The sequence below is a fragment of the Spinacia oleracea genome, chromosome 5, assembly GCF_020520425.1.
Source record: "Spinacia oleracea cultivar Varoflay chromosome 5, BTI_SOV_V1, whole genome shotgun sequence".
Taxonomy (NCBI): Eukaryota; Viridiplantae; Streptophyta; class Magnoliopsida; order Caryophyllales; family Amaranthaceae; genus Spinacia; species Spinacia oleracea.
In genome coordinates this window covers 85,929,507-85,941,303 of record NC_079491.1, presented here as the reverse complement: position 1 = coordinate 85,941,303, position 11,797 = coordinate 85,929,507, and the positions used below count along the sequence as shown (strand labels likewise).

The following is an 11,797-nucleotide window of genomic DNA, read 5'->3' as shown; positions in this document are numbered from 1 at the left end:
GGTGTACAGAGAATGAGTTACAGATTGTAATACTACATAGTCCAACATATATCTAGGAGAGAAGACAGCGGGAGAGGCCATTAATTTAAACTATTTATAGTGTTACAACTTACAAGTATAAATCCTCTTTTTTATTTATATTAAATTGCTAATATAAGAGCATAATGACGATTATATTTCATTTGCTTTAACCATCAAAATGATTTGCCCTTCTCTAATAAATCTCGCCTGCTTCTTTTCATACGTACACTGCTATTACAATGAATGAGTCTACAATAGTCTTCTATCTATAGAACTAGTTTTGGCCGTGTGGAATAGAGTAGTACGGAGTATATATTAGCCCTCTAAAATTGGAGAGATTTGAAGGGAAAATGGAGCTCGTCATGGTGTAAAAAGTCGCCCGAGTTAGCTTGATTTATATCCTGGTTTGTAAAGGTGTTTTGAAAAATATCGAGATCTCAGACTATTCAACTGATCCAAACAAATTTTGTCAGCATTAAACGTTATTATTCTCTAATCTACTCAATTTTCAGCCGAATTCCCAATGGTTTCGACAAAAATAAGAAGAAATGCTTGGAGAAACTCTATTGAAACAGAGTAAGGACTCTATTTTCACATGTTAAACAAGAGAGGAAAGAGAAGGTAGGCTAAGAAACTCATTTAATTATGTTACGTGTAGGGTTTAGGAAAAGGAGTATGTTGTCACTTGTTTTATAAGTAATTATTTTCAGTGTCCTCAAAACGTGGGATAGTTTTGATGTTTTTGTGTGAAACATATTATAAGGTTTCAAATAAATTCACAACTAATTCAGTTTAAAATTAAATGTTCAAATTCCTACAGCGACAACCGCAATAGGGTCCCGGCTAATGCACCGGGCACTGTGACTGGCACCGCATTTCGATCTATGGAGCTAGCTTTCACCTCGAGTAGCTGCTTGGTGTTGTTGTTTTTTGTTAAAGACATACAGCCACATTTTTGATATTACAGTTACGCGTTGGAGCCTCTTAATAAATAAATTAAGTGAGGTTGTTTTTGGACTAGCTGATGGAATGAGGCTAGCTAGGAAATTAGAAATTAGTCCTTATGAACATTACATTATTGATTCTACTCCGTACAAGTTTTGGCTTTAGCTATACTCGATCTGTCTCTAACCATACATAATACATTATTGTCTGATATAGTGATATGCGCGCAGGGCTCTAAAAGAATAAAAAGAAATCTGCTAAACAAAGTTAAAGCTAGTATATATAATCAAATGTTGATGTTGATAGTCCTTGGTGTTACTCCGTAATTAAAAACAGATCGATGTGACTATATATATTTCTATTGTTCTGAAACCTGGGACTGCTTTTTTCTGCAAACAATAACCTCCAAAGTGATATCGGCAATGACATATGCCAAAACTACGAAGAGGTAAGCGACCATCCAAACTGTAGCAGGCATCAGGATCTTGAAACCTTGCAATATGTTGAAGATGCCGAAGAAGATAGTCAAGTGCCCCACTGTATGATGGAATTTGTTCCAGTAGAATCTGTACTGGTGGTCTTTATGTGGCCTTAAAAATAGAGCAGACACCTGCAAATTAATGAATTATACTTTCCTTAACTTGTACAGTACGTCAAAGTATATGACTAGCTAGCTAGATTATGTATATAATATACCTGAAGTGTTGCCATGCAAAAGAGGGAGATGCCTATCCATCTGTGGAGGAGGTGGAGCAATGCGTGTGTGCCGGAGCTCATTTTGAGTCCGGTGACCCACCCAGCCACCCCGATAAGATATGCAGTTAGTTGACAACCAACGTGAAGATAGAACCAAGCTGGGTCTGCTGATGGAATTATAGCCTTCATATGTCTTGCTATTAATGATCCTAAAGGCATCAATATTCCCCAGCTTATTACATTAATAATCCCATGCACCTGGAATCCAACTTTTTTATTTTCAGATCTAAATTATATCATACAACCCTTGATCCTCTGGTTTTAATACTCGCAACATTTAGACTTTTTACACTATTCACATTATTATACTTTGACTATTATTGGTTATTTATAAATAAGATAAAATATAATCATGTAAGATCTTGTTAGATTCGTCTCAATGTGTACTTTCAAAATATCATTTTTTGGTAATTTTTGCTTAAAGAGAATTAAAGATCAAAGCTGTGCATTAACATTCGTGAAAGTGACAAACGTTGCGAGTATTAAAAATCGGAATTATATGATAAAGAATTTAAAAACAAAAAACAAAAAACAAATGCTTACATTTCTCAACGAAGAAACAAGATCTCTGCCTGGGGCAAGGGCACCGGAAAGAAGATTAAGGGAAGCCATGGTACGAACATTAGGCCCCGAAAGCAGATGCTGCTCAACAGTTTCACCCTTAGCAAGAGGCCCTTCTTGCCAAAGCTGGTTAAGCGTTGTCCCATTATTAGGGACCTTAATGGTTGCATATATAATAATTTCATCGTTAATAAGTTCTGCCTTTAGTCCCGTCACATTGAAACTCAACTCACCCTTTTCTAAGGTAGTCCCATAAGAGGTAATAGGTGATGTGTATGCCGTTATGGACCCGTCATTGGGACGGCTGTACGCCACCAAACATTGTGCCCCAACCATGCCTTTCGCGGTAGGGTTAATGGCCCACGCAACCCACTTTGAGGAGGAGCTCGGTCCCATGCCGGGGTGGCGGTAGGCGATCTCGAGTGTTTCCACAGAAGGGTCGTAGCTGTAATGTAGGGCTGAACTTAAAACCGGGAGATCAATACATTTTTTATAGCCATTGACTGGTGCGCTTGATGTTACTCCAAATTTGAACTTGGCGCATGGAACCGATTGAGCGTAAGATGGTAATGTTAACGTCGTAATTAACAGTATGAAAAGGGAAGATAACATGTTTTCCATTAGAGAATGTTTTTTTTCCCTGTTGTTGTTGGTTATGTTAGGAGAAATTTTCAAGTGTCCAAACGTTTAACGGAAGAGAAACAAATTACAGATTGTAAATGGTAAATCTACCTATCAAGGAGAGAGGACAACGGGAGAGAGATTTTAGGAGCTAACCACCACAAATGTGAAGCTTACATTTTTACTTTATATTGCAAGATTGTGTGATCAAAGGAGAGGGGGAAATCTATATTAATTATACGGATTTTTCATGAAATACCCTCAAGTTTTAGCATAATTCATCAAACGCCCATTAAGTTTCAGAAAAACACAAAATGTCCCTCACAAATGACTTAATACCCAAGATACCCTTACTAATGACACGTCGTTAGTCCTCCGTTAGCTTAGTTTCATAATTCACTAAATATTCCTATTTTAATACTTATTTCACCAAACACTCTTATCCTAAAACATAATTCACCAAATACCCATAACTTAAAACTACCAATTTTGATGCTCAACATCTAGGTTTTGTGATTGAAAATTAGTCGTTGCTTATTGTTTGCTTATAAATACCTTTTTTTACTATTTATTGTAGCTTAGACATTGTTTTGTTGATTTCATATCATTTTTTGTCATGAGTTTTCTTTCAAAATCAGCATCCACACCCTATGAGTCCACATATGTAAGAGTCTCAAACAAATTATGTTATTGTGGGAGGTAATTAAGAACCTTTTCGTTTCGCACAATTCCTTCTTCATCCACTAAAGTCATGATAATATCAAAGGCTAATTATGAACAAACGTAGTAAGAAGAGAAAATAATAATGTTGATTGTGTATTCCACTCAATACAAGGCTACACAATTTATATGAATCAAAATAACAAACTAAGCCTAACAATTAGGGAGATATTCACATGATCTGATTACAAAAAAATAGCTTACATAATCTCACCTCTAACGACATACTCTTAACTAATTAAGCATCTTGTGCTTTATTGACCAAGTAAACAAATGCTCCTAAACATTAGCCACTACTATTATGAATCAATAACTACTGTTCCATATAACATCATTGTGCCTTTTCACATAAAAATCTCACATTTCTTAACGAGTACTTACTATGTTCGTTCTAGTTAAAGCTCTAGAGTAGTTGTAGTTGATTTTTTAGGATGTACCATAACTATCACACAAAGATATAGAAAGATCTCTTGATCAACCGTAACTATTCTTTATGTGATTAAATTAGTATTTGCAGCTTATAGCATAGATTTATGTGATCCCTGAAGCAAAATTGGGAAGATGCATGGTACGGTTCTACTAAAGACTACCTGACAAGTTAATCGTCATGTATATCTATTATCTATAGTCTATATATTTTATAAAACCCCTCTCTTCTTACTACAAAACAATATAATGTCTAAGCTACAATAAACAGTCAAAAAAAGTTATTTATAAGCAAACAATAAACAACAACTAATTTTAAAACAAAAAACCTAGCCGTTGAGCATCATAATTGGTAGTTTTAAGTTATGAATATTTGGTGAATTATGTTTTAGAATAAGGGTATTTGGTGAAAAAGTATTAAAATTAGGGTATTTGGGAAATTATGAAACTAGGCCAACGGAGGACTAACGGCGGACTAACAGCGCGTCATTAGTAAGAGTATATTGGGTATTAAGTCATTTATGAGGGGCATTTTACGTATTTCTGAAACTTCATGGGCGTTTGGTGTATTATGCTAAAACTAGTAGGTATTTCATGAAAAATCTGTTAATTATATATTATTATAAGATGCAGACCTGTTCAATGGACCGGATTAGGAAGGGCTGTGTTGGGCCGGGACAAAGTTAATTGGGCTAAATTGGCTTACATATATTCTAAACAGGTCGGGCTGTGTCGAAGGTAAATATACCAGCTGAGCCCGAGTAGATAATCAACCGAAAAGAGTCATAGGACTAAAGGAGTGATGACTCTTTTTAGTTAAAACATACCATCTATCAGTGGCGGACCTAGGCTTGGGCAACCTAGGTCACGTGACCCACTAATATTACAAAAAAAATTTGAAAACCAAAATGAAACCTAAAAACGGCGCTCTCTCTCTCTCTCTGAGTCTCTGGAACGCAGCCAAGTGAAACCTAAAGCCCAAAACCTAAAAACCTTCTCTCTCTCTTCGACGCAGGCCGCAGCCGCAAGCCCGCAGCCACCAGCCACCACTCACCATGTCATCCGACCACCGAACCCAGATCTATAGCAGAAGTGCAGAACCGAGTCACCGTGGTTGCGGGGAAGAGGAACCGAGCAGCGAGCAGTCTAGGGCCTCGAGGCAGTGTTGGGCACCGAGGAAGAGGAGGAGCAGCCGACTAGCCGAGCGACGCACTGTTTTCATCATTTCCGAGCACGGTGACTCGAGGAGGAGCCGTCGCCCGTCGAGCCGAAACTCAATTCAACTCGTGAGGTATAAATCGTATAATTGTATTAATTTTAATTATTAAACATTAAAATTTTAACTATTAAACATATAAATTTTAAACTATTGATAATAATTGAATTGTGATTTGTGAATTTATGAATTTATGAATTGTAATATGTTGATAATTTGTGAATTGTGATATTTGTGAATTTGTGATATTTACATATTGTTTGTGAATTGTGATATTTGGGAATTTGTGAGGAATTGAATTGTTGAATTGAATTGAATTGTTGACGAATTAGGAATTGAATTGTTGACGAATTAGGAATTGAATTGAATTTGTGAGGAATTGAATTGTTGAATTGAATTGAATTGTTGAGGAATTGTTGAATTGTTGAGTTGAATTGAATTGTTGAGAAATTAGGAATTTGTTGATTTTGATATTTAAATAGTTGAATTAGGAATTTGTTGATTTAGGATTTATATATTATTTCAATGTTAAGTACTTGTTTGTAATTGTGACTTAATTTTCAGAATGAAAAAGAAGAAAACACAGGATATTTCTAGTTTTTTTCTTAAAAAAACGCCTCACCATCCCTATTTCTAGTTGTTTGTAATTATGACTTGTTTAGTTTTTTTCTAGTTTAAAGGAAGAATTTTTTTCAAGTATTTTTTTTTAATTTATACATTAATTAATGGTTGTACGGTGAGCGGCGTAGAATGGTGACCCACCATCCGTGAAATCCTGGCTCCGCCACTGCCGTCTATATTAAGGTGTAGGGAGATATGTTTTTATGTAAATCAAAGGTAAGAAAAGAAGATAGGGAAGTTTACTGCACTCTTTGTCCAAAACTAAAAATGTTCAACATTAGCTTTCCTGTTGAATATGTATAATAGATTTCTTCTCTATACACGTATCGAACCTTCCAATTTGGCGAAGTTTTGAAGAAATGTTTGGATGTCTTCGATAATGTGGTCCGGATTCCCTGTGGATTGTCATTTCCTTTAACAAAGTTGAGACTAAAGGTTAGAGTTGGACATATGTCTGGTCATTTAGGCCCGCATGTCAAACCCGCGTGTCAACAAGCTGATGGGGAATAGTGTTGTGTCGATCTCATGTTTGTCTTTCATAAATGAAGTTCATGTATGGTCCGGCCCAAGTAACGGGTCGGGTGTCGCTCGTCGCTAGCCAACAACCATACTAATGTTAATGTGTTTTGTTAATTGGTTAATTGGTTTAAAATAAATGCTAGCCCGACCCGTTGGTTATATCATGTCGGGCCAATTTTGTAGTGGGCTCGGACAACCATAAGACATTGGGGCATTCTTCTCGTATTGTGTTTGCTTACAAGTCGTATTGTGTTTGCCCCGGTATCCTTAAGGCCTTCTAATAACTGCACCATGTAGGTCTACCTTTCTTTAACCAATTATGGTCTGGCATTTTGGGACAACTGTACAAGTCTGAAAATCCAAAAGAGTTGTGTACACTGCAAGGTAAATTGGGCTCGTGTTATGGGCCTCGGTTCCAGTCACTACTCACTACCAGAAACTCTAATTACGAGTAATAAATAATATGATTAGGCAACATCTTTACCTAAGGTTGTTCCAAAAGGGAAGTTCTTATAAAACTCCACACGGGTTCGTATTAGACCGAATATTAGTTGAACAAAAAGTAAACTTGATGAAGGTAAATTTCTAATTGACCTGATCAAAATATGTAGTTGGAATTGTCTGACAGAATACCTACTCATTTTAAAATTAACAAGTATTTTAATGTATCAAATTATAAAAAAAATCTCAACTAAGAGGGATGATGCCCATCAAGGTATCCATGCAAACTCCCACGGATACATGGCGAGATGACATGTATTACCTTAAAGTTTTAATAATATATGTAGATGAGCTGAAAGAAAAAACTGAAAAATAAATTTGGTAAGAAAAGGTCCAACATGTTACTCATATAAGGACAAGTGAGAGTATTAGAAAAGGTCTAATTTGAACAACTACCACTTGATTAATCTTTCATGATCATATATAATCATGATGACGATACACAGCTAAGATGATAAAGAATATAAATAGTACATGGTAGTTTTTCCTTTCTGTTGTAGTTGTAATCTTTATTTTTCACTTCAATTTTTACAATGTAAGTGGATAGATAAGAAAAAAATGATAGATTATTGAATATAGAGGAGGGTAGATTAATGGACATGTTAACAAAATTAGAATGCAATTAAAATAAAACGAAGTAAGTATATATTCCGATGATGATTCATGATTTGTAGGAGTAGAAGTTTGAAAACAGCAATGATCAAAGAGCCGCAAGGCAAAAGGATCAGTCAGAGTGTATATGTCACAGTGCAAGCTCAGGTACAAGGAATTGTGAACTGTCCGCCACTTTGTTTTTTTTTGACGTTGATACAAAATAAAATCATAACAACTCATAAGCTTTGGTCCCATTTATGTCCCTAGCCACCTCAACTGTTTTTTTTTCCTACCTTCATCTTTTTCCCTCCACAAATTTTATGAACTTCTAAATGTTTCATTCACCACTTTGATCTTAATCAGGTTATTGGTTTAATATATAATTAGTATGTGCCTGTGCTAGTACACGGGATATATATAAAAATATAAAATTGATAAAGTAATATCAAAAATCACAATATTTACCTATAGACATCAAATTAGACATGATCTGAATATGAACTTGTAGTATATTTAGTTACCGGAATATGGAACTAACCAAGAACAATAATATTCAATAAGAATCACGATGATCAACAAATCGATGTAGTAAAGATGCATGAATGTTTAAATCTGCAGATGTCTTGTTGCAAATAATAATAAGTAAAAAATTTCATCTCGCCTTACTTTTCCATTCTCTGCATATATATGGTTTAAGCAAATGACTTAATTAGACACTAAGTTAAATATTACTTCAAAATGTATATATGTGTGATAATTATGCATAAAATATTATGATTAGTACATTTTGTACGTAATAGAAAAAAAAACCTATCAAATTCAACCGTGTACTTTAAACTTACATGTACATGTATGCAAAGTCTTTAATACTTAACCAGAGATTAAGCCGATAATTAATTTCAACACCATGTCTAATAGTAATAGAAATTTTAGCATTGTGGATATCTGTTTTGGACAAATTCTACCTAGGGTTGAATTCGTCGGGGGGAAGGGGTGCTAACAATCCGAATAAGCAAGACAATATAAAGATGGAGAGAACAAGGATATGAAACTCTTACAGAAAAAGGGGGAGAGGAGTAGTTTATTATATGTAGTGTGAATGTTTATGAATCCCGTGTCCATAGACTAACATAGTTAAGCCATTTTATAGGCTTTTCGTAATAAGAGTGTAACGTTCACACTTAATTGTACATAACTAGGCATTAAATGAGTAATGATGGCTTGCTTATCAATGGTTCGTAACCGCTGCATTTAATCAAGGAGTAATTGGGTGTAACTCCCATATCATTCAATCGCTTGTAACCGTTCATTTACTTCAGCCGTTTCCCTTGGTCAATGCCCATAGCCTTTATTACTGTCTTGATGGTTGTCATATGACCCTTTGAATGGTCCACCTTGCCACGTCACTGGGACGTTATTTTACCGCCCAAACAATTGTCCCCAAACCCATTTTCGAATTCTTCCGAGAAGATCAAAGGAGAGAATGGGTTTAATCTTCAAAAATGAAGGAAAATAACTTCCCGACTCCTTATCGACCGGTAAGACGTAATGATGACAATAAGAATGCCAACTCTGAGAAAATGACAACATTAACAGGTAAACGATTAGAGTTAGTATAAAAATAAATAAGTAGAAGATATGGGGTGACGAGACCGAGTCGTCTATGATTGGAGTTTTTGTAGGGGCCGGCAGGTCGTCCCGCTAGAGAATGACGAGATGAAGTCGTCGGTTGATGTTGTAACTCTGACTGACGACATGGAGGCGTGGCCTGCTGAAAATGTCGGGCTGAAGGCGTCGCAGAACAAGGTTGGGAGTGTGTCTCGACCTAAGCCCGTCATTATGGTGTCACCTTGGAGGCCGCCAAAGGCTTCCACCGATGCTACGATGACTGGGGAGACTGGAGCGTCTCTGCCTGCCGAATTCAAGATGTCGCCTCCAACTCGGAAGAGGAAGCTCATTGTGGAGTTCCCTGACAACTTCGGGTCGGCAGGTGTTCCACAACATTAGCTTTGGCCAGAAGTTGACCGCCTGTGGATGCCGGTCAGCCGAGAGCTTCAAGAGACCCTGTCCCCAGTTGCTGCAACTTGAGAGCGTCTCGGATGCTTGGAGGGTATGTTTTTCTTGCTTATTCTTTTGTCTCCTTTACTTTTGTTGCATGCCATCATCGTCTCGTCATTCAGTAACTTAGAATTTTTCTTTTTCTGTTCAAATAGGCCCTGCAATCTGCTTTGGCTACTCGCCATCATGTTATAACAATAGAAGATTAGTTAGTGAAAATGAAGAGTGACATAAAAAAAAGCTAAGCAGGAGATTGGCCGACTTGGTGGCGTGGCCAAGGAGGCGACGACCAAGGCCGAGATTGCTGCGTTAAACGCCGAGAAGGAGGCGCTGGCTGCTGAGGTTGACGAGCTGAAGACGTCTCTTACCAAAGTCAAGGCGAGGATTTTCGAGTGTGCTGGTTACTACACTTGGAAAATGAAGGCTGAGATGATGAAAGACTTCAAGGCGGGCAGACATGTGAACTGGACTCCAGAGGAAGATATTGCCCGGTTCAACGCTGCATTCCCCGAGGAGCATGTCCCCCCCGGTGCCGTTAGCGATGAGGAGGACATTGAGGAGGGTGCAATAACAACCAGCCCCAATGCCGAGACGGTGGCGGTACCGGGCAATGGAGAACAAAGGGAGAATGCAGGTCCAGCAGATCCTCAGGAGTAGCTCTGTCCCCCCTCCTTAAAAATCAAAATTTCAATGGTGACTTGGTTTTTTTTTTTTTTTTTTTTTTTTTTTTTTTTTTTTTTTTTTTAAGCAATGGTTTTTGTTTTTGGACTTTGGAGAGGTCAAAAAATATTATGGCCGTGTTTCGTCCTGATGGCGGCAGCCTTTGTGTGTGTGTTTTGGGCTTGTCCAAGGGGACAAGTCATGTAAATATTTTTGGATTTTTAATTTCCAAGTTTGGTTTGTGTGAATTGCTTGTGTTTGGAAAAAATGTGGTTGGTTTTGTGTTTGTTTTGCAGGTTGTGCACGCACCTCGAGTTTGACTTTGGCGACGCCTCCAGCCTGTCGGCGAGATGCTGCAAAATGTATACTGTAGCAAAAATGTAGATCTGTATTCCACTGTGTATGTAATGTACATTGTAGTGTACCAGGCGTTTTTGTAATGGCCTAAATTGTGTTTTGTAGTTTGTAAGTTTGTAATATGTAATGTGTAAGTCGTTTCCCAGGCATTTTGTATTGGCCAATGTTTCCCAGGCGTTTTGTATGGCCAACGTTTCCCAGGCATTTTGTATGGCCCAATTTGTAAGATGTAAATCGTAAATGTAAATTTGTAAATGTAAGCGTAATTGTAAATGGTTTCCCATGTTTCAACAGGATTTGTGTATTGTATGTATACACCTTGAAGTTGTTCCAAGATGGATCGTCATGACTGTTTATTCTGCAAGACAAGCTAAAGGCGTCAAAGTTGACCGTTGAGTGTGCCAACGGCCCTCCGATGCTTAAGTCAGTAATGGTAAGAAAATGGAAAAATAAGAAAAGAGAGGATCGAGTTGTTGAGTTACTTAGCTGGTTTGGGAATCGTCTAGCGTGGATGTTATCCTCTGCGTAGTGTTTGCAACGGGTTCGTGTTTTCCCCCGTCTCGGAGTCGTCGGTTTGATTCCAGCAATAGTGACCTGTTCATCTTTGCAAGTGGGGCGTTTGCAAAAAAGAAAACATACTTGTACAAAATGAGTTAGAGACTAGAAATGATACAACTTTAAGTTGTCCAGCTTCTCGGTATTGGTTTTCCATCTCTTTCTGCCAGTTCGTATGCACCATGACCTGTTCGTCTTTCGACACGATAAGGGATTTCCCATGTTGGAGCCAACTTTCCATGTCGCGGATCTGTGTTGGGGAAAACTTTCCTTAACACCTAGTCGTCTTGCTGGAAGATTTAACTCGTACATTCTTGTTGTAACTTCTTGCGGTATTTTGTTGGTATGACGCCATTTTAACCTTGGCAGCATGCTGTTGGAATCTCGACTTCAGGTGGGATCGCGGCTTCACATCCGAACAGTAATGAAATGGGTTGTGGTCTGTTGTTGTTTTGGGTGCCGTCCTGATGTGGGAGTTTGTAATTGACTTGTGGAAGGTTGTTCGTTGATTGAGAAGGTCTCTTTTGTGATGGTTGGGTGCATGAGGTGGATAATAAGAACTGCGGATAGTCTGGTTGGGTTGATGTTAGGTTTTCTAGTGCGTCGGCTTGGGTGTTTTGGTCTATTGGGATTTGCTGGAGGTTGCACAAATCAAATTTTTTGACA

General features: G+C 37.6%; 1 protein-coding gene across 1 annotated transcript; it reads right to left on the bottom strand.

The window, feature by feature from the left end:
• Positions 1-1,043: 1,043 nt before the first annotated feature.
• On the bottom strand, positions 1,044-3,005 carry LOC110776256 (cytochrome b561 and DOMON domain-containing protein At4g17280). The gene is made up of 3 exons (XM_021980804.2): positions 2,266-3,005; positions 1,663-1,920; positions 1,044-1,576 (listed from the first exon to the last, which is right to left on the bottom strand). Exons 1-3 carry the CDS (start codon positions 2,902-2,904, stop codon positions 1,325-1,327), a joined length of 1,149 nt encoding a protein of 382 aa, XP_021836496.2. The 5' UTR covers positions 2,905-3,005; the 3' UTR covers positions 1,044-1,324.
• Between the last annotated feature and the right edge of the window lie 8,792 nt (positions 3,006-11,797).

What these genes read in the sequence shown, in the direction of transcription:
- LOC110776256 (XM_021980804.2), bottom strand. Translation starts at nt 2,904, where the DNA reads ATGGAAAACATGTTATCTTCCCTTTTCATACTGTTAATTACGACGTTA. An exon ending in TTGTTTCTTCGTTGAGAAAT is followed by an intron (nt 1,921 to 2,265) that starts GTAAGCATTTGT and finishes GTTGGATTCCAG; the next exon opens with GTGCATGGGATTATTAATGT. An exon ending in TTTGCATGGCAACACTTCAG is followed by an intron (nt 1,577 to 1,662) that starts GTATATTATATA and finishes ATTAATTTGCAG; the next exon opens with GTGTCTGCTCTATTTTTAAG.